This window comes from Xenopus laevis, chromosome 1L (assembly GCF_017654675.1).
Source record: "Xenopus laevis strain J_2021 chromosome 1L, Xenopus_laevis_v10.1, whole genome shotgun sequence".
Taxonomy (NCBI): domain Eukaryota; kingdom Metazoa; phylum Chordata; class Amphibia; order Anura; family Pipidae; genus Xenopus; species Xenopus laevis.
This window is the reverse complement of record NC_054371.1, coordinates 156,286,501-156,312,538: the sequence shown is the minus strand read 5'-3', so window position 1 is coordinate 156,312,538 and position 26,038 is coordinate 156,286,501. Positions and strand designations below refer to the sequence as shown.

The 26,038-nt window shown below is 40.3% G+C and overlaps 1 protein-coding gene across 2 annotated transcripts in view; it reads left to right on the top strand.

The window, feature by feature from the left end:
- The first annotated feature begins 5,276 nt into the window (after window positions 1-5,276).
- sec14l3.L (SEC14-like lipid binding 3 L homeolog) overlaps window positions 5,277-26,038 on the top strand; it is a 30,654-nt gene continuing 9,892 nt past the window's right edge. Inside the window, 6 exon segments of one of the 2 annotated variants that reach the window (NM_001097675.1) lie at window positions 5,277-5,400; window positions 10,919-11,000; window positions 13,806-13,849; window positions 14,819-14,881; window positions 22,724-22,912; window positions 23,643-23,738. In NM_001097675.1, the coding sequence (NP_001091144.1) occupies window positions 5,347-5,400; window positions 10,919-11,000; window positions 13,806-13,849; window positions 14,819-14,881; window positions 22,724-22,912; window positions 23,643-23,738 (528 nt within the window). In that variant the 5' untranslated portion in view covers window positions 5,277-5,346. 2 annotated transcript variants of the gene reach the window in all.

The window sequence follows — 26,038 nt, the reverse complement described above, 5'->3', positions numbered from 1 at the left end:
TTGATTTTTATAGAGCCAATGTCACATGCTGTATAACACTTGATTACTTAAAGTACATGGTGTTGTGTAATTAATGTGTAGAGCTAGTAACTAATAGCAGCAAATCATCAAGTAACCATTGCAATGTTACTGCACCTGGTCAAATTTATATGGCTTTTCCCAGCAGTGACTTACTGTTAAAACAGTATAAGTAAAGGTACTTGAGTCAAAATGCACTCCTAACACTTTTGTATAATTGTGCTCAACGTCGCTCAGTCTTTTCTGCCTTCCATTACGAATCAAGTGCCACCAGGGTCGGACTTGGCCTGCAGGACAATGGAACAACCTTAAAATAGGCTAGTGCCACAAAGAGACATCGGGATTTGCTTAGGAGAGCTGGTTTTATAATCATTATTACAGGTTTATAAACATATAAATAAATGCTTGCAATGCCCTGCAAATCACATTACAAAGTATATAATTCACACTAAGGAAGAAACATTGGGGCAAATTCACTAAAAGGCGAATTTTCGCCAGTGACCGTTTCACCACACTTCGCCAGGCGCAAAATCATTACCACTACGCTAATTCACTAAAATGCGAAGTTTCGTCTCAGCGGCCGAATGCTGGCGAAGTTTTACTGGCGTTAATTAGTCAGCTCGAGCATTTCTTATCGATCTTTCTTATCGATTTTTCGCTAGTGTTCAATTCAGCCTAGAGAAAATTTGTTAGTACTCTTACGCTAAGGTCAAGTTGAATAGGCTAGGTACATATAGGTTGTATAGACATCTTTATTAGAGATGTTGGTTAAAATGCTTGAAGTGGCCACTTTTTATTTTATGTCCAAGGAGCCCACCCTAAAACAAATCTGGCATGCCCCTAAAATTGGTGAAAAAAAATTGTTAACACAAAAATCTTTGTTTTATCAGTTCGCCTGGTCTAAGGTGGTAAAGGAAACTGGCGAGAGAGGTAAAGTTCAGTAAAATTCACACTTTATTGAATTTGCAGAGTACTGACTGTTCATCTGAGCATAAATGCGCCTGGTGATAGGGAGCGAAACTGCTCTAGCAAACATTTCTTACGCTAGTGAATTGTCGTCTACGCTTGCTGGCGATGTCCCTGTGGATGAGATTTCTGGTGAATTGTCTATAGCGACGGCCACTTCGCCCTTTAGTAAATCTGCCCCTTTGTGTGAAGCCAAAAACAATAGTCATGTCCAACTGGACAGTCTGTGCAATGTATTATTACTTCAAAGGGAAATTGCTATTTCTTAAAAAAAAATTACATTGCTTCTCTGTTTCAAAGACCAGGAAAGCCAGTGACTAGCATGGGCCTGCTATAGTTTACAGTTGTAAAGTTACAGTAGGTGTTTCATTTCAGAGAATGAGATACTGTAGATAAGTCCTGATGGGAGTATCAGGCATTGACATAATGTTAAATATTACAGCAGGGTTTGCCAACACCGTGTAGCCTTGATATGTTTAGGCAACACCATAGTATTGTAAATATGGCCTCATGCTAATTGCTGTCAGCAAATCAGCCATTTTTTATACTGAAAGGATTATAGTTTGCTTTTATCTGATGTAGACGTCAGCAGTGCACATAATGATTGACATATTGTGACTGTCACTGATAGAGCTAATGTGCAAGCACTCATTCTTTGCTTTGGATCGGTGTTATGCAATGACATAAGCTTACTTGGCACTTGCCATTATAATGTCTATCATTCCAGCAGAAAAGTCAACCTGAAGTGGAAGTTATGTTAAACTGTTTGCACGAGAAATATTGGCGTATCCAGCCACATATGACCCTCTCTTTCATACCCTGCAGCCCTCTTCATAGAGCAAAGCCTCAAAGCTCTGAAAATCTCCTATATTGACTGATTAAGGACCAATGTAAAGTCAGGTACATAAATATTTGGTCGGTGACAGAATTTTTATAAGTTTTAATGCAAGGGTCCACCTCCTAACCACCTGTTATGTGGTTCTATGCATGAGATGTTGAAAGGGTCGTTCACCTTACAATTAACTTTTAGTTTATAATGTAGAGAGTTTTTTTTTTTTTAAAATTTTTGCCTTCCGGTTCAACTCTTCAGTTTGGAATGTCAGCACCTATTTGGTTGAGTCTAAATTACCCAAGCAACCATGCTGTGGTTTGAATGAGAAACTGGACTATGAAGATGAAGATAAAGAGGCTGAATAGAATGATGGTTACCGCTATTAGGATTTCAGATTAAACTATTGTGTTATCTGTGCAGAAACAACTTTATTTGAGTGGGTCATTTTCTTATATATCTGTTCATGGTCTATAATTATGTAACCTGTGTATGGGAAGGGGCAATAGGTCCCTCATTTCTGCACTTTTTCTGCAAAATATTTTGGGGGTGATACAAAATCTGACTTAATGACAGTGTCCACAAATGGTCGCCTGCCTGCTTTCTTGAACCAAGAGAAACTGTAAGCTTGTGTTTCGATAAATAGAGTGCTCTCAATATCCATTTTGCATGCAGTGCATCCATATATGACTATTCTCTTTTCTCAAATCAGCTTTATTGGCAGGACCAAATATATTATATTGGGATACTTGCAGTTTAATCTGTGTGAGGACAGGAGGGATGGTGCATGAGAGGAGGGTAACTACATCAGGTCTGTAGATGCCTGCGCCTATTGCCGAGAGAATGGAGTGGGCTGAGGTCAGGCACCCCACCAGAAGGGCTGCTATCAGAAATCACAGGGCCCTGTATGACAAAATTTTCTACCTCATGCTCCGCCCACACCAGACAATGCCACACAGACATTGCTAAAACACTTTTGGCCACAGGATTATTAAGCACTTCAAGGTAGACTTAGTTACCTACTGCAACCTAAATTTCACATATTTTTAGAATTTATCTACATTTCTAATACAAATAAAACCATTTGGTTTAACTCCTTTGTCAAAAAAGGGGCCCCTACACAAGTTACAAATAACTTAGTTGTCAGTGTCTTCTACACAAGTTTAAAAAAAAAAAAAACATTGATGGCCAGTAGTGATGTGGGAGTCAAGAAAAACTGGACCCGCACCCGACAACCCCGACGACCTGCACTGACCCACCCCACAGATGATGTCACAAAAGGGGGGTGACTAGTGCATGAGTGCATAAAAAGATGCAGGAAGCAGGCAGTGTAAGGTCGCTGGTGGGGAGAGCAGGAAGAAGAACTCAACCCAAATGCGCCTGTGACCTGCAAAGGGTGTGCTAAGGTTGGCCTAAACCCATCCGACCCAAGGGTAAAACTGCCGGTATTGCGCTGGCCCACACATCACTAGTGGCCACCTCCCCCCTACATGTAAAAAAAAAAAAAACATTTGCAGGGTCCCCCCTACAAGTTAAAAAAACCATTGGTGGCCATGGCCCCCCATAAAAGTTTTTTTTTTTTTTTTTTTAAAAATTGGTCACCAGGTTCCCCCCTACAAGGTAAAAAAATTGGTGGACAGGCCCCCCTACAAATAAAAAAAACCCACTGGTGGCCAGGGTCCCCCTTAAAAGTAAAAAACTTTTGTCTGCAAGTTACCCACCTACTTAGATTGTAAGCTCTATGGCCCAGATACCTCTTGTCTCTTTAACACTGGAATCTTGATTGTAACTATATTTTGTATTTGTTTATATTATTTTTAATATTATTCTGAGTCCTGCCTGTTCTGTTAGTGTACAAGTGTACCGTCCAGCGCTGGGTGCACAATATAGTGAATAAAGTACCCCCTATTGTAAAATATAAGGATATTATAAGTCACCAAAGAGTTCCATGACGGCCTCGTGCTTTTTTTTTTTTATTTAAAGATTTTTATTTTCTGATAAACTTTAACAAGCATATCATTAGCATATGTGCGGTCATGTAAGTTGTAAAACTGGTTACATTATCACAGATTGGCATGACATAGTAGTAAGAATTTCTATACATGTAACTCTATACAACAAAGAAACCTTCATATATATTAACTGAACATGTTGTTTTCATTATTATTCAACCTGTGTTACATGGTCAGGATTGCCTAATCCGTTAACGGTGCTTTTCTGTAGTTCACATAAGGGGAAAAAAAATATACTAAAAAGAAAAGAAAGGGAAAGGGGGAAAAAAGTGAATGGGAGGGGATCAGAGGGTGAGTGCAGAGGAGCCAGGTCCGTGAGTCAAGTCGACTCTGTCTGAGTTGTCTCATATTCCGCCCAGGGGTGCCATAATAGACCATTTTGATAGTCTTTGCCCTGTAAGTATGCTCTAATAGTTTCCATGTTTCTTATCCAATTCAGTTTAGCGATAAGAGCCGTTTGATTTGGTAAAGAGGTGCTCTTCCACTTGGCCGCCCTCAATATTTTTGCTGCCGTAAGTATATGTGTCGCTAGTTTATTGGATTCAGAAGTTTTCAATGTTTTAAGAGGCAGGCCTAGAAGAAAAGATAGGGGCTCAGCTCAATGTGTTGTTTGAAAATAGCTGATTTGGGCTACCATCTTCCAAAATGCTTTAACTATCTCGCAGGTCCACCACATGTGATAAAATGTACCCCGCTACGGCCTCGTGCTTTTATACAGGTCATGGAACTCCAAGGTTACTTCTAATATCCTCATATTTTGCAACAAGGGGTACTTTATTTATTATATTACACAAGTTTTAGTGAGTCCTGTTTACATCACTACTCACCGTTTATAACTGATGACATCACTAGTCACCGTTTATAAGAATATAATTTACAGGATATTCATGGCTTTTGTGTATTATATACACATGCACATCACTTCTATATATGTGACACAGTGTGACAAACTATACAACATTGGACATTTCCACACTGTAGCTCTAGACTAGAGAGGTTGGTTCAACTACCGGCTCAGCTCTTGCCAACAGTGACGAAATAGCCAGTGAATGAATATAAAATAGACCAGCGACTCTGGTTCCACACCACGTTTATGGAATGCTTCTCGCCTTAACTCAAATTTAAATGCGAACAAATTCATCGCAAGGATGCGCACTCTTTCCCTCCTCACGTCACACACCAAACTGAAGGGGAAAGAGGCTTCGGGCGAGGCAAGTATGTTTGTGGGGAAAGGACCTTCCCTCGAAAATGACGTAAAAGGCAATTGCTAAATCTAGCAACAGTGGGACACAGAGAACCAATCAGGGAACAGGCTGCTTGTCATCTTGCCAGCTTGGCCGGTTCCTGTTGTGGGGCCCTTTAAGAGAAGGAAGGCAGGTTTGTGCGTTTATAGGCGTGGCTGGAAGCTGCTATATAATAACAGAGGGATGCCCGGTGAGCTTAGTGTGACAGGGACACAGTTCTGAGAGAAACCGAGACCAGCTTGAGCCCTGTGACTGGAAATACCGCACCGGCTGCACGATGAGTGGGAGAGTTGGGGATCTGAGCCCTCAACAGGAGGAGGCCCTAGTAAAGGTGAGACGCCCCCATCCGTTTATTCTTCTGCCATTTAGCCCTGCTCTGCTCATATACCTCAATGCATCCTGCTGCCTGCTCCAATCCACTCACCCTGCTGCCTGCTAGGACTGCCACCATCTACTTTGGCAACATTAACCCTTTCATCACTAACATTGTCTTGACAGTGCTGAAACCACAGCAGCAGAGCTGGCATGGCAACGTTGAACTACACAGAGGGGTTAACCATAACTCCCTGTCATCCAAAATATCACATAAAATGCCCTGCAGAGATACTTTCCACCAGCCTATGTCTGCAATATAATTCCATTAAGATGTAATAGGGCTGATATGGACCTGTCTTCCTTGTTGAACACCCCACTTTGGGGCTGCTAGTCCAGCAAGGGCTGAAGATGTTTGTTTTTGTGTAAATAACCTGCCCAAGAGCTGCTCTCCAAAACAGGAAGTCACTTCTGCAGATGTAAATCATGTAGCGGTTGTATTGAATATCAATTCAGAGACTGTATGGAAACACTGATTTATGTGAGATATTCAAGTGAGATATTCAGGCTTGTTCCACCCCCTTCTAAAAACATGTAATGCCTAAAAGGTCTATGAATGGGACTTATATCAGGTTAAACATATGCCTGTAATAGTAAGAACTGTTTTGTTATGCTTTGGGGTCTAGGGAGTAACAATACAATAAGGCTTATTATACATAGCCAAGCCTTGCCTGTTTATTTACTCCACAGCCACAAAGCTTCTAGCACATTAGTCATACCAGCCATATAAATAGCCATTCACAGTCCAATTCACAGTTTAGTGGCATATTCTAGAATGCCGGAAAAGGAAACTGCTGCAACTGTTTTTTTGTTTGTTTAATTAATATGAAGTAGAATATTGAGATGGGACAGTCAGGTTGGAAAAACAGTCAGGTTTAAAAACTTCAACTAACAATAACTTACAAAAACAAACCACTCAGCAAAAACATTTGTGGTATATTTGCCTCTGAGGACTGTAAGCAGTATTTGGGGTCTAGTTTAATCCCAGAGCAGTGGTGGGTATGGGGGGCACAGTCTGAAGGACAATTACAGTAAAATTACAGATAATGCTTATTTACTGTCTTGGATATTCTGATACCAACATTGTCCTATCTCTGTATTTGTTTCATGATCGAAAGGGGGACCCTGACCAATGGTCAAGTGGGGCTTGAAATTAAAAATCTCACAACCACTATACTCTATGGTTGTGGAAGTGGTTTAAAATGGTTTTCAAAAGCGATTACAAAAGATAACTTTGCACAAAAAAAAATAAGAGGGAACACTGAAAGTAACATGAAAGAAGGTTGTGAATGGTGGGAAGGAATCAGAGAGAGCAAGAAAAGGGAAATATCGATATTGAATCATTTTAGCAGACTCTGGAGTAGGGAAAGATAATACATCTGTCAACAGAGTAGTAAAGTAATAAGCATTTATAACAAAGGTTAATTTTGGGCTACTGCCAACTGCCAGTCAAATTAGCTGTGGCCTCATTGTGCAAGGCCAGATGTTGTAATATAGATTTACGTGCAGAAAAGAGTAGGGGCAAGAGTAAGCCTCAGTAGTTAGGTTTCATTTGAAAAAGCACTAAAAGACAGAATTTTAAGTCTTGATTACATAATGGAAAATAATTCAGACTAAAAATTTACAACCGTATGTCTGTAGCCAAAATATGTGAATGAAGGATGCCTTGACTTACAAATGGAGCAATAAAATATCCCCACTGTGATTGTACAAAATCCTCTCACTGTTAATCATGTTCATAAATATAGGTTAAACAATAAAAACACAAAGGGGCAAAATGGCAACCAGTCTCCCATCCCAGTTAACTATAGCTTCCCTGCATGCCTTTGTAAGAATAACTGTGAGAGGAGGATATTTCCAATCATTATATTGTTCTAGCTCCCCAGATATATCTTCATTTATTCCCTTTTTATTCCCACCATGAGACTGGTCACATAGGAAATGTACTGTGTCTCAGCCGATGCACACGCGTGTTGCCCCACGGGAGCCATTCTGTCATTTTTGTACACTTTTTCGTGCAAAGGAATTGACATTTGCCTGCTTGAAATCAATCTTATACCTTCAGTATGTGTCTTTTATTTATATCTCTGTATAAATAACAGAAAGACATATTACAGTTACATTAGCAACTACTTGCACCTCTATAAAAGAAAACACATTAGTGCAATTTTTACATTGATATTAAACATCCTGGGTTCAGAGCTTTATCACTACTTATCTGGGCTATGAGAGCATCATGGAGTGATTATAGGGCAATTTTCTTCCATACCCCATGTGTTGCCCCATGCACATTACAGTCTGTTAGATATTAAAATATAAATGAAAATATGAATGACTTGCAGGGTCTAAGAGATCGTGTCCAGTAAGACAAAGTAGTCAAACCAAAGTTGCTTCTGGTCTTATTACTAGATGGTAAATGCAAGGCGATCCTTTGGAGCCTGGAAGTGAATCTGATTTGTGCACTGCACTTGTGAAATCTGAATTCCAATTTGTCTATACAAGGGAGTTGACCCCAAAACATTGTAAAGTGACACCTTAACCACGGGGGATGCTCCCCATATTGGTTTGTGCTAGTGTTGTGCTTTGATAGCAGCGGAGGGGTGCTATTCCCCTGACTAAGTACCGGGCAGTATTTGGAGACCAGCAAGTAGGAATGCACAAAGCAATGTCACTGCACATACTGTATGGAGGGGGTATCAACCAGAGTTTACTTGATAATAAGTCATATTGTAGCCAGTATAAAGCTTGTTTACATTTGTCTGAAACAATGTGTAATATTGTGTAAAGAACAATATCTTTGGGGGAACATTTTTATTTCAGTTATTGTGACTTTTTATGCTTGCATTGAGAAATCTATTTCCTGACCATTTCTGCTTCCTTTCTGGCAAACAACTGAGGCCCCATCTTGCTTCATGGGAGGGATTCTATATTGTACACTCATATTCAGAGGCACTGTCCCACAAGACAAAGCAGGATTACCTTTAATCCAAAAGGCTTGATAACATTTACTATACTGAATGTCTGAGGCTGATTGATCAATGAGAGTGAAAGAGATAAGAGGCTTAGTTCAGACCGACACATCATCCGCCTGTCAAAATCCACCCGAGTATGTATTGACACACAGATGCCATGACTATTGGTGCATCATTAATGAGGATATTCACCTTTATATGAACTTTTAGTATGTTATCGAGGACCTTTTCTAAGCAACATTGGTCTTCGTGGTTTATTTTTATGGGCTGTGATTGATTAGAGTTCCTATTCCACCTCTTTCTCGCCTGTGAGAGAAAAAGATATCTGGTGTACAGGGTGATGGACCCCAGTAACACATACAGATGAACTGCAAGTGTTCAGTTTATTCTTATTTTGAATTACTTCCATGCCCTTCCTTTTAGGCCCTCTCCTGCTGATGTTCTATTTTGGCATCCAAATTATCTGCCTAGTTTCTATGGTAAAAGCCTAGTAAAGCCCTAGGAACCATAGTGCCTGATAGTTGCAGAACAGAACATAAATATTTCAAAAACTACAAAAAATGAAGCCAAATTGTCCTAGAATCCAGCTGTCTAGATGATCATGTTCAGTATTGCTATTCCATCCTATGGATTCTCAACATTCTATAGCAGACTTATAAACTCATGGATTTTTTTTAGAAATCTAGCTATTTTATCCTATCCAGTCATCTGCAGTCAGGCCCGGATTTGTGAAAAGGCCACCTAGGCCCGGGCCTAGGACAGCAGGATTTTAGGGGGGCGGTATGCTGCCCAACCACACCCACATTGGTTCAAAAACACTGGGGATGCGCTGGAGACAATCATTTTTTACATTTCCCATGCACCAAACCCCATTGCTCCAGTGCAGATGATGAAAATTTGCACAAATAAAGGGGAGGGGACAGGGGCGGTGAATGGCAGTGGGCCTAGGGGAGCCCACTATGTAAATCCGGCCCTGCCCGCAGTCATTACTCACTGTAAATTGCACCCACATTATTGTTAACTGCCACTATGGGAAAGTATTGAAAATGCACTGAAATATGATCAGTAACGGGTAGCAGGATAGGACTGGTGCACAGATTTTGAGGGAGAGGACAGGGATAAATACCCAAGAATAAATACATGTGATTATCTAACTGGGTGATTGAGCAAGGAATAGTTCTTGACTGTTTATAACCTCAGTGCCATCATACACCTGACACAAGGATAGCAGTGCATGAGTTATTCATTTCTTCAGAGACACACAACATATCAGTGTGTTCAAAGGCGTGAACCTTCATGTCACAATGTAACAATCAAATGTGTGGGGCTATATAGCTGAAGTGTGACCCATTATGACAACTAGACTTGGTAATTCGTTTTCCTTTTCATTGACTTTTTAGTAATAGTTTACAAAGGACCATTAAAGGTAGCTCCACTTATCTGGGATACTGATTATGCTTTGTAGCTTAAAGGGGAACTATTGCAAAAATGAAAATTTAATCATCTGTCTTCATGCAGCAGTTGGGTGTCAAATAATCATTGACAGTTAGATCCAATATTTCTTATAGGGGGGGCTCCCTTTCCTAGCAGATGAATTAGAGGTCACTCAAATAACTGATTCCAGTACAAACACAATCTATCAAAATAACTGCCTTTTGCACAAATTCTGCATGCAGAGAGACAGGATTTCTGGCGATTTTAATAGAGTGAGCTCTAATACATCTTCTAGGCAAAAGGAGCCTCCCTATAAGATATATTGGATCATTCATCTGACACCCAACTCCTGAATGAAGACAGAATGAGGAGAAACAGATGCTGAGAGAGGGATAGTGAATATAAACGTTATTATTTCAGAAACTATGCAGAATGTTTAATTGATTGTATTTAGACAGTTTCTTATTTCAGTATGCTGAAGCTTATATTACATTTTCATAGTGAAATAAAAGCCCAAATAAAGACAACGTATTATTTCGTCAACTAGCAGGTAAAGACCCATGTGCCAACAAGCAAGTAAAGTTCTGTGCAGCAACTAAAGCTCTGTGTTTCAATTAGTATATATAAAGGTTGTATGTGTTCTTGCACCACCCAAAATGGTAGTGGTAGCTCCAAAGTTCCTACAGCAGTCTGCATCAGTTGACACAATGAAATTGTCACTTTCACAGTTGTTATCCAGCAAACTTCAAAACACTCCAAATCATTAATTCATCAGGGTGCACGCAACAAACGTATATTCAACCTCCACATACCTCCAATTCAAGTATATATAGATTGCAGCACTCCAGGTTTTTCATTAAAACTGCTTTTATTTCAATGCTATGCTATGCTATGCTACATTGAAATTAAAGCGGTTTTAATGAAAAACCTGGAGTGCTGCAATCTATATACACAATGAAATTGTCAGTCAGCTGAGATTTCTTTTGTACACCTGCTCGCTGGAATTGTTATTTGCACTGAAAGTTGCACATTGCACACTTGTAAAGTTGCAGTTGTATTTTCTGTCCACAGTTCCGTGAGAATGTGAAGGACCTGATGCCTAAGCTGCCCGCTAATTCTCAGGATGACTCTTACTTGCTGCGATGGTTGCGAGGTGAGTGTTCTTGGGAACGTAACATATGATAAGAGTTTTGATATTGGAGTCCTTGAAAAGTATTTTATTGCAGTTGGGATATAGAAATGCAATAACACGGTAATCTTGGGGGAGCACTTTACCCTTATTATAGATAGCAAAAGCAATTTCAGCAGCTTCAAACTGAATTTAACCCTCTCTCTCCTTTAGGAGCACCATGCGCAGCTCATAATCACACAAGAAAAAAGAATAAGTACCAAGCATGATATGCTAGGGTGCTTGCAGATTTTTATACAGACAAGCAAATCAGTATATTGTTACTGTCTCCCTTTTTACACTTCTTAAAAAAGAACAGAGAGTGCAAAATACAGGAATACAGTATACTGCAAATTAACTTTATTCAGTCTGATAAAAAAAACAGAATCTTGGGAGAAAGATCATATTTCATGATGACAAACACAAGGCAAATTTACTCTGCTGTGGCTCAAGAACAAAAAGGTGAATGTTTTACGTACAATGACAGTCAACGGTCTAATCTTAATTCATCTGAGAATCTGTGGCCTTATTTGAAAACCAAGGTGCATCTGACTAATCTAATCAACGTAGAGCAAATCTGCCTGTAAAAATAAGGCAAAATTTATTCTGAACAGGCTCAGGTACATGAACCAAGGAAGGGGAGTTGTTCCACTGAAATCTCTGAGATCAGCTTTATTAAAAAAACTTTGTGCTGAGCTCTGTGTCCATTGCTCTGTATGAAACACCAAACAGAATGCAATTGTAATACTGAGCAATCCATACTGCTTGAACTTACTGCACTGGCAGTTGCAGGCCAAACCTGTCCATACAGGGCCCTGTTGTGTCAACTGCCGCTCTTATACTTGCACATTTAAATGACACTCTAGTCAGGGGGCCGGAAAGGGGGACACTCAAGGTCCTCAAAAAGTGCTGCCAAATAAAATGCCGAAATGTGGCACCTAGGCAACAATGTTAATTCTGAAGTGGGTGGTGTTCATTCTACATTTTTGCTGTTCATACACGGCCATACAATACAATGCACAGCTCTGGGAAAAAGCTGGCCAATTATCCGCTGCCCTGCTGCTCCTCTCTTGCTTCGCTGCCTACACCCGGAATCATTACCTCCACTTGGGTGCAGGCAGGCACGGCGGATTTCGTCACGAAATGCAAAGTCTCTGATTTCACGCAAAATCCGACCAGTCTGCCTGCACCTGAGCAGAGTTAATGATTCCTGGTGCAGGCAGCACAGCAGAAGAGGAGCAGCAGGGCAGCGGATTCTCAGCCTGTGTTTCTCCGCAGGCCGAGATCCATGTTGTGTGGCCATAGCCTAAAGGAGAAAGAAAGGCAACAATCACTGAGGGGGTGTCAAAAGTTAGGTACGCCTCCCAGTAATTGTATTTGCTTACCTGATACCTCAGGCCGGTGCTCCCATCAGCAGAAAACTGACCTGGACCAGGGTTCTTCTATTGAGCATCACAGAGCAATACTGTTCCTGCGTCTTCTTTCTTTGTGCAAGCGCACATGCACAGACTTCACATGTGTCTGCCCCTGGATTTTGCAGAAAGAAGAAGTGGAAAAAGAGGATCACTCCAGGGTGCTCAGTGAGTAAAACTCTGGGCCAAGGCAATTATCTGCTAACAGGAGCACCGACCCAGGTTACAGGTAAGTAATCACCCACAAGTGATTTTTGACTTCTCCTTCAAAAGCTGCACAAAATAAATGTGTTCAAGGAGAATAAAAAAAATAGAGGAAATCAGTAGTGTTACTAATGATGGTGCAGTCACACCTCGGCTTATACACCCTTAGAACCCACTGGAGTAGAAATAAGGCATATTGCAGGTAGCATGGCAGGGGAGTTCTTTCTGTGCATGTGCCTGGAGGGCAGGGGGGGGGTCACCCAAGCCTGGCCGCTGCTAGTTACGCCACTGGAGAAAACTTTGCTAAAGGTGGCCATACACGGGCCGATAAAAGCGAAAGTCGGCCAGATCTCGATCGGATGGGGTTAAAAATCCCGTCGGATCGCGGCCGCATCTGTTCGTTGATGCGGTCCCGCGATCCGACCGCCCGTTTGGCGAACGCTAGGATCCGATCGTTGGGCCCTAGGGCCCACGATCGGATCAGCCCGATATTGCCCACCTCATGGTGGGCATATCGGAGGGAGGTCCGCTCGTTTGGCGACATCGCCAAACGAGCGGATCTATCCGTGTATGGCCACCTTAAGACAACAGCTTTATTTCCGTATTTCTTTTTTTATTTTGCTTATAGACTGATAGAATACATTCCATGATCACAATACCCTTTCTGAAAACCCTCATAAAAGCAATGGGTGTTTTTTTTTTGTGCCAATAGTCTGGCTGCATAGACTATTACATAAACCATTGGGGTCGTTCTAAGACAAATATATCCAGGAGCAGATTTCCCCTGAGGGTGCCCGGAGGCCAGCATCCTCCGGCTCCCTTCTCCCTTCCACAGGATTGCACGCATGGACATCCTTTTCGTATTAGAGCACTAACCGTCTAGTGCTTAGTGCTCCAGAATCGAGCAAACTACCATGCAGATGACACCCCTTAATTTATGACGCCATAGGCCCAGGCCTTTATTTCCTTGCTGCAAATCCGGGCCTGAATATATATATATCAATTTAGGAGTGAAGGCTGATAACTGGTACAGATATGAGAAAAGTTATTTGAGATCCTGCCACACATTTACGTTAGGTAAAGAATCATGGATCCTGAGTAGTTAAAGGGTTACCGATTAGAGGTTATTGTCCTGTAATATTATCTCTGTGTAATCTCCTCTTTGTTCCCCTAGCCAGAAGCTTTAACCTGCAGAAATCAGAGAATATGCTCCGAAAGGTGAGGACTTTATACCTAATGAAGCAGTTGATAACAACAACCATGTTTAACCCACTCTGCACAACTTGGTTTTGTAATCATAACATGAAAATAATTATCATTATAATTCCCTGCTTGCCTATTTTTGTAGTATTACTAGTATTTTTTTTAAAAAAAAATAATAGGTTTCAAAAAATATTTAGAATCTTTGGGCCATTTTTCAAGCCCACATGGGATTCCTATCTATCCTATCATGGTCATATTTTTCATCGGTTGGTATCTCCTGCCGACTGCATTATCTTAGGAAAATATTGCTCTCACAAGTTGAACCTCCCCTGATGTAGCTTTTATGGGGAAAACCAAAATACATTTTAATGGCATTAGGCCCCATTAAGGGGATGGGTGTGCACTGAAAAGAAAAGGATGTAGTAATCAGGTTTGCTTGATTTTCAAATAGGTGGTAAATCAGAGAATCATTGTACAATAGATGCTTTGTAGGTTTCAAAGGATACCTACTGTATTATTAAGGACGGCTTTGTGTTTGGCCCATGAAATAGCTGCCAAATGCCTGAAAGCACACATGTAGATAGTTTTGAGTGTAGTTTGTACACTCATTTATTAATTAAGCCCTGGGGTAAATGATTGCATGAACTACAACTGGCAGACTTGCCCCACAAGTTTACACAAGGCAACACAAACGACATTAGGGGTGGTTGGCCAAACTGACTATTCAGCACTTATCAGATTGAAAAAGATACTAATGGAACGTATAAACCTTTGCTTTCTAAAATTGAACTTTGTTAGCCTTGTTACAGTCTCAATAGCGTGCTCGCAATCAATAAAAGGCTATAAAACGAAGGTTATCAATGCACACATGCAACAGTATCTATCTTGTGCCTTTAGATATGCCTCATTCTTTGTTTCCATGGTACTTTTCATGCCACATGCTTCTTGCCCCGTCATTTCACTGTTCTTGCTCTGTTTTTTTAGAATGTTGAATTTCGAAAGCAAATGGATTCAGACAATGTGCTGGAAAAATGGCAACCTCCAGAGGTAAGTATAAACGATGCAAACACCCACTGCAACTTATTTTCTTGGCCCACTCTGGTCTCAGGATCAGTTGTTAAAATGTTATTCTCTTACTAGGATATGTAGCATGTAACTTAAAATAGTTAAATCTAAGCAGCACTATGCCCTTGGCTCTTACAACAGTGTACACCACAGATAGGGTTGCCACCTTTTCTGGAAAAACATACCGGGCTTCCTATATATTTATCTTTTTTCCCTATTAATAACATTGAGATCAGCCAAATACCGGCCAGGTGACAACCCTAACCACAGAAGAGGTGACTTTGGACTGCTGTCTCCCTTGAGGATCATAGTTTATTAAAGCTCTATTAAAAATGCTACAGTTGGGGCACATATACTAAAGCATCTATTTCACCTAAAATATTGGCTATTTATCAAAGGTTGAAATTAGGGATCACAAGAGTTTACCAGGTACATTTCATATCTATTTATTCACTTGTACTTAGGGGTTTTCCCATACATATTTATCAAGGGCAAATTTGCCCCTCGATAAATACACCCCTAAAAATCTAGCACAAGTCTTTAGTAACAGTTGGCACTTGACTTAAGGAATGCATCTGGCTTTCATAGCTATCATGTCAGGGAGAAAGGCCAGTTGCAGTTCACTCTTCCTCCTTTAAAATAAAATGAGAATGATAGATAGCACTAGTTACACCCTCATTGAATTTATTCAGAAAACTTTTTCCAATGGAATGACTAGAAACTAATTTGGAAAAAAAACAAAACTAAGGTTTTCATATGAGAGTTAAATTGCCATACTGCCACATGCTACCCAACTTCAGATACATAGGTGCCTCAGGACTACAGTATCTTACTACAAGATCCTCCTCTCAGACTCACTCCACCCTAATGACATGTGTTCTGTCAGTATCTTACTACAAAATCCTCCTCTTAGACTCGATCCACCCTAATGGCCTGTATTCTGTCAGTATCTTACTACAAGATCCTCCTCTCAGACTCACTCCACCGAAATGACGTGTTCTATCTCCAACATCTGCTCCCATCTTTATTTCTCTTTTCTCCCAATCTCTCATAGTTACATAGCTAAATCTGGTTGAAAAAAGACAAAGTCCATCAAGTTCAACCCCTCCAAATGAAACCCAGCATCCATACACACATCCCTCCCTACTTCCACATAAATTTATATATACCCATATCTATACTAACTATAGAATTTAGTATCACAATAGTCTTATGTCTGTCTAAGAAATCATCCAAGCCACTCTTAAAGGCATTAACTGAATCAGCCATCACAACATCACCCGGCAGTACATTACAGAACCTCATTGTCCTGACTGTGAAGAACCACCTACGTTGCTTCAAATGAAAGTTATTTTCCTCTAGTCTAAAGGGGCGGCCTCTGGTACGGTGATCCTCTTTATGGGTAAAAATTCCCCTGCTATTTGTCTATAATGTCCTCTAATGTACTTGTAAAGTGTAATCATGTCCCCTTGCAAGTGCATTTTTTTCCAGAGAAAACAACCCCAACCTTGACAGTCTATCCTCATAATTTAAGTCTTCCATCCCTCTAACCAGTTTAGTTGCACGTCTCTGCACTCTTTCCAGCTCATTTATATCCCTCTTAAAGGAACAGTTCAGTGTAAAAATAAAAACTGGGTAAATAGATAGACTGTGCAAAATAAAAAAATGTTTCTAATATAGTTTGTTAGCCAAAAATGTAATCTATAAAGGCTGGAGTGACTGGATGTCTAACAGAACAGAACACTACCTCCTGCTTTTCAGCTCTGTAACTCTGAGTTAGTCAGCGACTTGAAGGGGGGGCCACATGGGACATAACTGTTCAGTGAGTTTGCAATTGATCCTCAGCATTCAGCTCAGATTCAATACAACAGTTATGACCCATGTGGCCCCCCTCAAGTCACTGATTGGTTACTGCCTGGTAAATCAGTGGAAACCAAGAGAGCTGCAAAGCAGGAAGTAGTGCTCTGGCTTTTGTTAGACATCCAGTCACTCCAACCTTTATACAATACATTTTTGCTAACTATATTAAAAATAATTTTTATTTTACACAGTCTATCTATTTACCAGGCTTTTATTTTTACACTGAACAATTGAAATGTTAGGCAATACAAATGAGCAAAAACCAAAATACTTATCTGACGTTTGCTTCATCTGTATACAGTTGTTATATGTGCTCTCCATTTTCTATGCGTTTACAGAAAATTAAAGGATTTATCTTCTGGGTATTTCTATATTTCAGAGTTTTAGAGCATTTTCTACCAGAACTTAATTACAGAGGTCTGAAGCAGTGTAAAATAACAGAGATAAATCTAGTTTTCACATGGTATAAAATAAAATACACCTTGATAAATTCTCCATTTATTTTACAGCTGTTTACACCATCTTTTCCAGCTAATTCTATTTTACATAGCATAATGAATAGGCTCCTAAGTGAACACTACAGTTTGCAGACCATAGCCTCTAAATATGAATGCAACATTGCACATATTACAGTACTTACTATGAAATTCAGGGTTGGCCTGCTCTAAGGTGAATGATTTTATTATGCATTGGATACTAATTCCAGCACTTTTTGAAGGATTCTGGAAGATTTAGCAAGTTTGAGTATGCAAATGAAGGTATGTAGTGCTGGGTTTCAGCCGCATGCAAACATTCAATACATCTACAGAATTTATACCAGGGTTTCAATATATCTTTGCTGGACTGCTTGTAAAATAATTAGTAATGCAATCCTTTAATCACCTGTCTTAAGATGAGGATAAGTTTAATTTGTGTCCATGTTAAGACCCTTTATACCTGGAGTTGGACAGCCTGCTCTGCTTGGGTGCATGCACTATTCATAATGTGCCCAAAAGAATTTGTCAGAACAGTAAGTGGATGCATAATGAACTGCAGGGTTTTCTGTTTGATTACAGTTACACCCACTACCTTCCATTGTTTGCTTTGGAAAGCCTTTTTGACATATTTGAAAGAATATCTCATAGTGCACATGCGTTTATGAACCAGGGATATCAGATATTTAAATGTGAGCCTTGTCAGTGTTAACAGGATATCATGTTTTGAGCCATAACTGCAATCCTATCAGATTTTGTGTAAGTAAATCTGCCCTTCCTAAAGAAAGGCGTCTGATTAGTATTAATCCTTAGTCTGACAGCTGTGAAATGTGTGAAAGACCCACCCTTCTGAATCCGCTTCACCTAGATTACAACAGGTTGTGTATTGACATAGCATTTATACATTAGCAACTGCTTGCACTCTGACACAGTATGACTCTGCCTCTTGTATGGTTAAATTATACTGTGTACCTGTAACACACTGTATGCACTTTGTAATGTAAGCTTATTGCCCTACTCCCAGCTCACTTACACTACATAAAGTGCAAATATTAAAAAAAGAGCAAATATGTAAAACTCGTTTAATGGATATGTGGATACAAACAATAAGAAATTATCCGCCAAGCTTATATGGCAAGAGACCCGGGACCCACATAGTTGATGCCATTGAACCCTTGGCTATACACAATAGGCACCCAAAGACATGAGGAGGGAAAATAGCTTTTACCTTTGTTGGGCCGTTGCTCCAATATAGCCAATCCAGTCCAGGTAGACTCCCCAAGGGGAATGGTCAACCACCTATTACAAAGGGACACCTTAGAGCCCCTCTAAACTGACAATGACAACAAGGAGAAACAGATATGTTTAGTGCTAAGTTGCCTGGACCACTGGCTGGAAATTCCCCTTCCCTGGATACAAAGGGGAAAGGTGAGAGACTGTCCTGAGAAGCACCCCTGTTCCTTGAGCTTAGCTCTGCTGCTGCACCAACATAGACACACCCCTGTTTACAATGTTATGGTCAAGGTCAGGTCGGGTGGGATGGGAATTATGGGATGTTATAGATTTACGGTTTATTGTCTATATCTTTTCTCTTTGTTTTCTCCTTCTTCTTTGCCTGCTTCTATGAGGGGAGGTTTAAGGTCTAATAAATATTGGTGGTTGAAGGAGACATTGCTGTTGACAGCTATAGATGCCCCACGAAAGTCAAAATGCACTCCAATGTCACCCGATGCATCCATTTCTTGGTGGGTGACCACAGGCCCCTTGGAGTTATTCTGGCTCCAATGGATCATAATATGCCCTAAACATGGCTCCTCAAAGCTTTAAATTACTATCCTGGAATGTGCGTGGAATTAACGACAAAATTAAAAGGGCAGTGGTATTGGATACAGCCAAGAAGTCTGGGGCGGATCTTATTCTGCTTCAGGAGACTCATTTAGTTGGACAGAGAGTCCGTGCACTTAAACGGAACTGGATCTCGGTGGCATATCATGCAGACTTCTCAACATACTCCAGGGGAGTTGCTATCCTTGTTAGGAAGTCATTAAATTATCATTTTCACGCACTAACCTCGGATAGGGGAGGAAGATATTTAATCCTAAAAGTCCAAATTGCCAGCACCACTTATATAATAGTTAATGTATACTTACCTCCTCCCGCAGTTATTAAAATACTAAATGAAATTTTACAAAAAGTGGCTAAAATGGGCAATAATCGTATGCTGTTGGCAGGTGATTTTAACTTGGTCCCAGATCCGGCCCTAGATAGATTTCACCCCTCTGCCCATGACACAAAAAATTTTGCCCGCTGGGTAGAAACTACAGTCCTGTTGGATATTTGGAGATGGCGAAACCCCAAGCTTAAACAGTATTCGTGTTACTCTTTGGCCTCTGCAGCAATGTCTGATATAGATTTATGCCTAGATACAACTGAAATATTACCGTATGTTGACTCTATAGAATACTTGACAAGGATGTGTTCAGATTATGCCCCCCTATTACTATCTCTGGGTGGAACCACTCAAGGTTGAGGTGATAAATGGAGATTACCTCCCAGATGGATAGCTAACCTTAAAGGGATACTGTCATGGGAAAAACATTTTTTTCAAAATCAATCAGTTAATAGTGCTGCTCCAGCAGAATTCTGCACTGAAATCCATTTCTCAAAAGAGCAAACTGATTTTTTTATATTCAATTTTGAAATGTGACATGGGGCTAGACATTTTGTCAATTTCCCAGCTGCCCCAAGTCATGTGACTTGTGCTCTGATAAACTTCAATCACTCTTTACTGCTGTACTGCAAGTTGGAGTGATATCCCCCCCCTCCCTTTTCCCCCCAGCAGCCAAACAAAAGAACAATGGGAAGGTAACCAGATAACAGCTCCCTAACACAAGATAACAGCTGCCTGGTAGATCTAAGAACAACACTCAATAGTAAAAACCCATGTCTCACTGAGACACATTCAGTTACATTGAGAAGGAAAAACAGCAGCCTGCCAGAAAGCATTTCTCTCCTAAAGTGCAGGCACAAGTCACATGACCTGGGGCAGCTGGGAAATTGACAAAATGTCTAGCCCCATGTCAGATTTTAAAATTGAATATAAAAAAATCGGTTTGCTCTTTTGAGAAATGGATTTCAGTGCAGAATTCTGCTGGAGTAGCACTATTAACTGATGCGTTTTGAAAAAAACATGTTTTCCGATGACAGAATCCCTTTAAAGTTAGTGAGCATTTCCTCCCTTTGCTGACACAATACTGGGACATAAACCAAGACACCACAGCAGACCATATAGTGTGGGATGCTGGTTAGGCCTATATAAGGGGTGCATATATCTCCCTTATTAAATCAACTCGTAGAGCGGGAGAGCGGGCCCTCTCTCTTGCCTGAAATACTCAAGCTAGAGCAGAATCAGAACTGACACAAAATAAGTCTGACAAAACTAAACAGGCTATGCAATCAGCTCAGAGAGATCTGGACTTACTACTGGTAGATAAATACTTGCAACAGGAGCTTTACAGAGCGGCTGCCTGGTATGACAAGGGAGACAAGAATGGGAAACTGCTGGTTCTACTGGCTAGGGGGGGATGTACTTGAGACTATGATACAGTGGGAATGATCTAATCACAGAGCCAGCACAAATGACACAACAATTGAGATATATTTTCAATCCACATATCAATCACCACCTGATACCTCACCTGACAGATTTAAGGAATTCCTAAATACAATAGATTTCCCAGAGGTTTCTCCAGATCTAGCCACGCAATGGGACCAAGACATTACTCTGGATGAAGTTAAGGATGCAATTAATGGGTTACCCACAGGGAAAACACCTGGCCCAGATGGGATCCCGATAGAATAGTACAAGAAGTATGTAGACCTCCTGGCCCCTAAACTCCTAGCTCTCTTTAATGGAGTTAATAGAACAGGGGTTTTGCCTGACTCATGCTATGATGCATATATCCCCCTAAGACACAAAGAAGGCAAACCCCCTGATAGATGTTACTTGTATCGGCTTATATCCCTACTTAATTGTGACATAAAGATATTTGCCAAGATCATAGCCAATAGACTCAAACTGGTAGCACCTGAACTAATACATCCGGACCAGACATGCTTTATGCTCTCAAAGGCCACCGATATTAATGTGAGACGCCTTTTTACTAACCTGTCCAACATGATAACGCGGAGAATAGCATTGTAGTATCCCTGGACACAGCAAAGGCCTTTGACACGTTTCAGTGGCAATACTTGTGGGAGGTATTAACCCGTTATAAGTTGGGCCCTAAACTCCGGAAGGTGACAACCCTAGAGACCTATTTACACAGAGTAGACCTAACAAAGCCCCTATCTTGGTTATGTACGATACTATCTACCACCGGTCCCTCTCCCCTTGCAAATGGCAAGCTGATATCCCTGACTTGAATGAAGAAAAATGGAAGGACGCACTTAAGCTTGTCACAGAGCTATCTATCTCTATGAGGGACAGGCTTATACAAATAAAGTTTTTAAATAGAGTTTACATAACTCCCTACTGCCTGGCAAAAATTAATGAAAATGTATCAGATCTATGTCCCAAGTGCAGAGTGGAACCTGGTACCATGTTCCATATATTCTGGTCCTGTCCGGTAACCCAGAGATTTTGGAGGGCTTTACTCCAATTCTTGAAAGAAAAGCTTGCACTACCAAGTATTCGTTCATAACAGGGGACTTGCAGCTACATCCCTATTCTAGTTTGTTACCTACAGCTCCTATATTATGCCAAAAAAGCCATTTTAATACATTGGAAATCACTCAACCCTCCTACAATACAATATTGGCAAAAACTGATAAATAACTCTCTCTCTCTCTCTCTCTCTCTCTCTCTCTCTCTCTATCAAACCAGAAACTGACCTATCTGTCAAGAGGCTGCCCCGAAAAATTTGATGCTATATAGGGTACCTGGCTAAAAGTGCAAACTGGTTAACTGCATATACTCTACTATAATGTATATGACAATTTGTACCTTACCTCCCCTTCCCCTTTCCTCTCAACTTTATCTTTTCTACTACACCTTCTATTGATCTTCTATATGTTGAATAATTAAAAAAATAAAACTTTTTAAACAAAAAACAAACAAACAAATGCTCTGTAAAGTGACAAATGTGTTGTTATTGCTACATTTGATTATTCATCTTTTTATACAGGCCTCTCATATTCATATTCCAGCCTCTTATTCAAATCAGTACATGGTAATTTGGACCCTAGCAACCAGATTGCTGAAATTGCAAACTGGAGAGCTGCTGAATAAAAAGCAAAATAATTCAAAAACCACAAATAATAAAAAATGAATACCAATTGCAAATTGTCTCAGAATATCACTCCATACATCATACTAAAAGTTAACTCAAAGGTGAACAACCCCTTTAAGTCTCAGAGTCTCATCCAGCAGTTTATTTATGGAGCAGTTTTTCCCTTTTTTCAAACTAGTTACATTCTGTTTCTTCCATAGGTGGTTCAGAAATACCTGTCAGGAGGCTTGTGTGGACATGATCGGGAAAACAGTCCCATCTGGTATGATGTTGTTGGGCCCCTGGATCCCAAGGGACTCTTGTTCTCAGCTTCAAAGCAGGACCTCATGAAAACCAAGATGCGGGACTGTGAGCTTATGCACCGTGCATGCCTAATGCAGAGTGAAAAGGTAAAAGCCACTGTCTCTGGCACTTATGCAGTGCATTGGTCAGCCAAAACAAGAAGTAACATAGATATTAGCCACATGATTCAAGAAATCTAAATGAGACAAATTACTGAGTTTAAAACAAAGCATATTGAAGTAAGTCATTGGCAAATTGAAGGTTTCAGTTCAAGGCATCACGTGATGCTATTTTACAAGCTATGCATTATTTATTTATTTATTTATTGGTTTAAGGCTATCATCATTTAATGTGGAAGGAAGTTGCCTTAGTGTTTCTTCTCTAACAGCACTCAAGAAAGTGCTGTTCATTTATAATGCAGGTAGTGAGTGAACCAGCAGACAGAGCCCAAAGAATGTCACTGGTGACTTAATCCTAAAAAAAAAGATTATGGCTAGAAAAGATTAAATCTTATATACTGAATTTACTTTACCATTCCAGAGGTTCAGGAGTCCTACTGTCCACATCTTCACATCTTTGGGCTTGTTAGGCCATCATTCCCAGGCAATATAGAATAATTCGGCCTCTAAATTCAGGTAATTGTCAATAGTCCGGTAAATGTGCTATTAATCAGCAGAATAGAATATTGGGAACTAATTAAGGCATCTTCAGCAGCACAGAAGTCAATCAAGAACTGTGTTGGCCTTTTAGTTCTTCATTAAACTGTTGGACTGCCATTGTTGCTGTTTGTCAGTGCCGTAGGTTAGGTGTTTAATAAAAACTTTGATTCATTTGCAGGTTGGCAAGAGGGTGGAAGACGTGGTTATGATTTATGATGTGGAAGGTTTGGGGTTGAAGCACCTATGGAAACCTGCAGTGGAGCTATATGGAGAGGTAAGAAGCAACATATAGAAGGGCTTGTTTACTAATACAAGGTGAAATTTAGAGTGCAAAATGTCATGAATTCAAAATTATATTCAAATAGGTACTTGCCAATTTAATTGGTAAATTGAGTGCAAGTTGTGATCATGCCACTTCTTCCGTCTGGCTATATTGTACATCCAGATATGACTCTCTGGTTTGATCTATTTATAATTACTCAGATGTACATACTTGTATGCCATTTGTAGCACTTTTCCAAACATACTCTATTTTTCAGCCTCACAGACACAGCTTAGAGGAGCAGCCATAGCAGTTCAACAGAGTTGTCTCTTGACCCTAACTTACTCAAGCAACTATAATGTAGCTTTAGCTTTTTGGCTTGTAGTTGTTCTGCTTACCCTTATAAAGAACACTGTGCCATTTTCTTTGAAAAGGCAGAGAATTGTGGGCAGAGTTCTAAATTCTTTTTATTTGTTTGACTATTTTAAATAAACATAAAAAGAAAGAAATTTGGGGGCGTGGCCTGGACATGTAGGAGTAGAGACGCAACTCTGCGGAGCTCCCGGGAATAATAACTAATATCGGCAGTAGAATTAATTAACAACATCGCAGAACCTACCATGGGCATGCAAAAAAAGACAAAGCCCTCATCTACAGTACAGACTCCTGGAGATCGTGGCGCATTGGACCAGTATTTTCAAAAATCCCAACCCGACCCAGACTCACCGAAGAGGCCCAAAATGGCGCCTGCATCTACCAAAGGAGTGTGACACCGCGGGTGAGTCCTGGTCCCTGAGCTCGTCCCCTCTCACGCTAAGACAGAACAATACTCAGATGACAGGGACCCATCACAAACACCACCAAGGGAAGCATCAGGGGAAGACGCTGCCTGCTCACATGCTATGAAATGCAGGATGGAACGCATTACAGCGAACCCAGCCATTATGACGCAGCACCTTGTTCCCCTGTATCTGACAAAGAATGGGACTGGCGTGCACACATAAGATCTCTCCCTACTAAAAGAGATTTGGATCAAATGATTGCCAAAATGGAGGAAGTCCATACAATGGCCATTGAAGAAGTAAAGGGTGATTTACAGCATATGGCAATACAAATCACGGAACTAGAAGAAACAGAAGCTACCACGACTGAGGCAGTGACAAAGCTACAAGATACCATACAACAACAGAACTTACGAATTCAAGACTTATCTTCACATCTGGAAGACCTAGAGAACCGTCAGAGACGTAACAAGAAGAATTAGAGGCCTCCTTGAAGCTAAACAGCAGGAAGATCTAAAAGTACTCCTACAAACAATTTTTAACAACATTCTAAGCAAGCCACCTGAAAACCAAAAAAAACAAATAAAACTGGATCGGGCACATAGGGCATTAAAGGCAAAAAATCTACACAACGATATACAGAGAGATGTAATATGTAGAGTCCATGACTATACTATCAAAGAGGAGATTATGACCAAGTCGAGATCTACAGCACCAATCATATATGAAGGAACACAGATACAGCTTTATCCAGACTTAGCCCGCGAAACCTTAGAAAAGAGGCAAATACTTAAACCCATCCTTGAACAACTACAAAAAAGGAAAATATCCTATAGGTGGGGATATCCTTTCCAGTTAATAGCCAAGGCTCAAGGAAAAACAGCTACGCTAAAGTCATCAATAGACCTCCAGGCCTTTCTATGCACCTGGGATGTCCCGGAACTGACAATACCAGACTGGCAAGACCCCCAACAAAGAGAACTACCACAGCGAGCAAGATGGCAAGAAGTTAGCCGTAAGAGAAGAAGACAACCGCCAACACCAACACTGACTGGAAGTCCTAACACTTGAAGCACTTACCTGAAAGTAGAGTACAAGATTCCCATGCAAGAGGCGTCCTTGGACAAATACCACAGGAAGGACAACTTTGCCCAAGAATGGACACTAACACGTAAATATGATAATATAAATGAAAATTTTTTTCTGCAATTGCCATATATTTATAATAACAAAAGTTTTTGGAAATTTATAAATATTAGTTTAAATGTTAATATAGTCGCTCCTAGATCTGCTAAATGTTTATCTTAGACTGGCTTGCGATTATGATAACAACAGTTTTTGAACTACAGAAATTCTAGTTTAAAGGATACCATAGATACAACTCTACTAAAAGTTTATTTAAGAATGTAATATGTTTGTGATAACAAAAATGCCTGAAATTTAATAATGCTAGTTTAAACGGTACCATAAATGCATTCAGAGTTATTGACAGTCTATAGGAGATAATTAGCCTCAATGGTAATATAGACA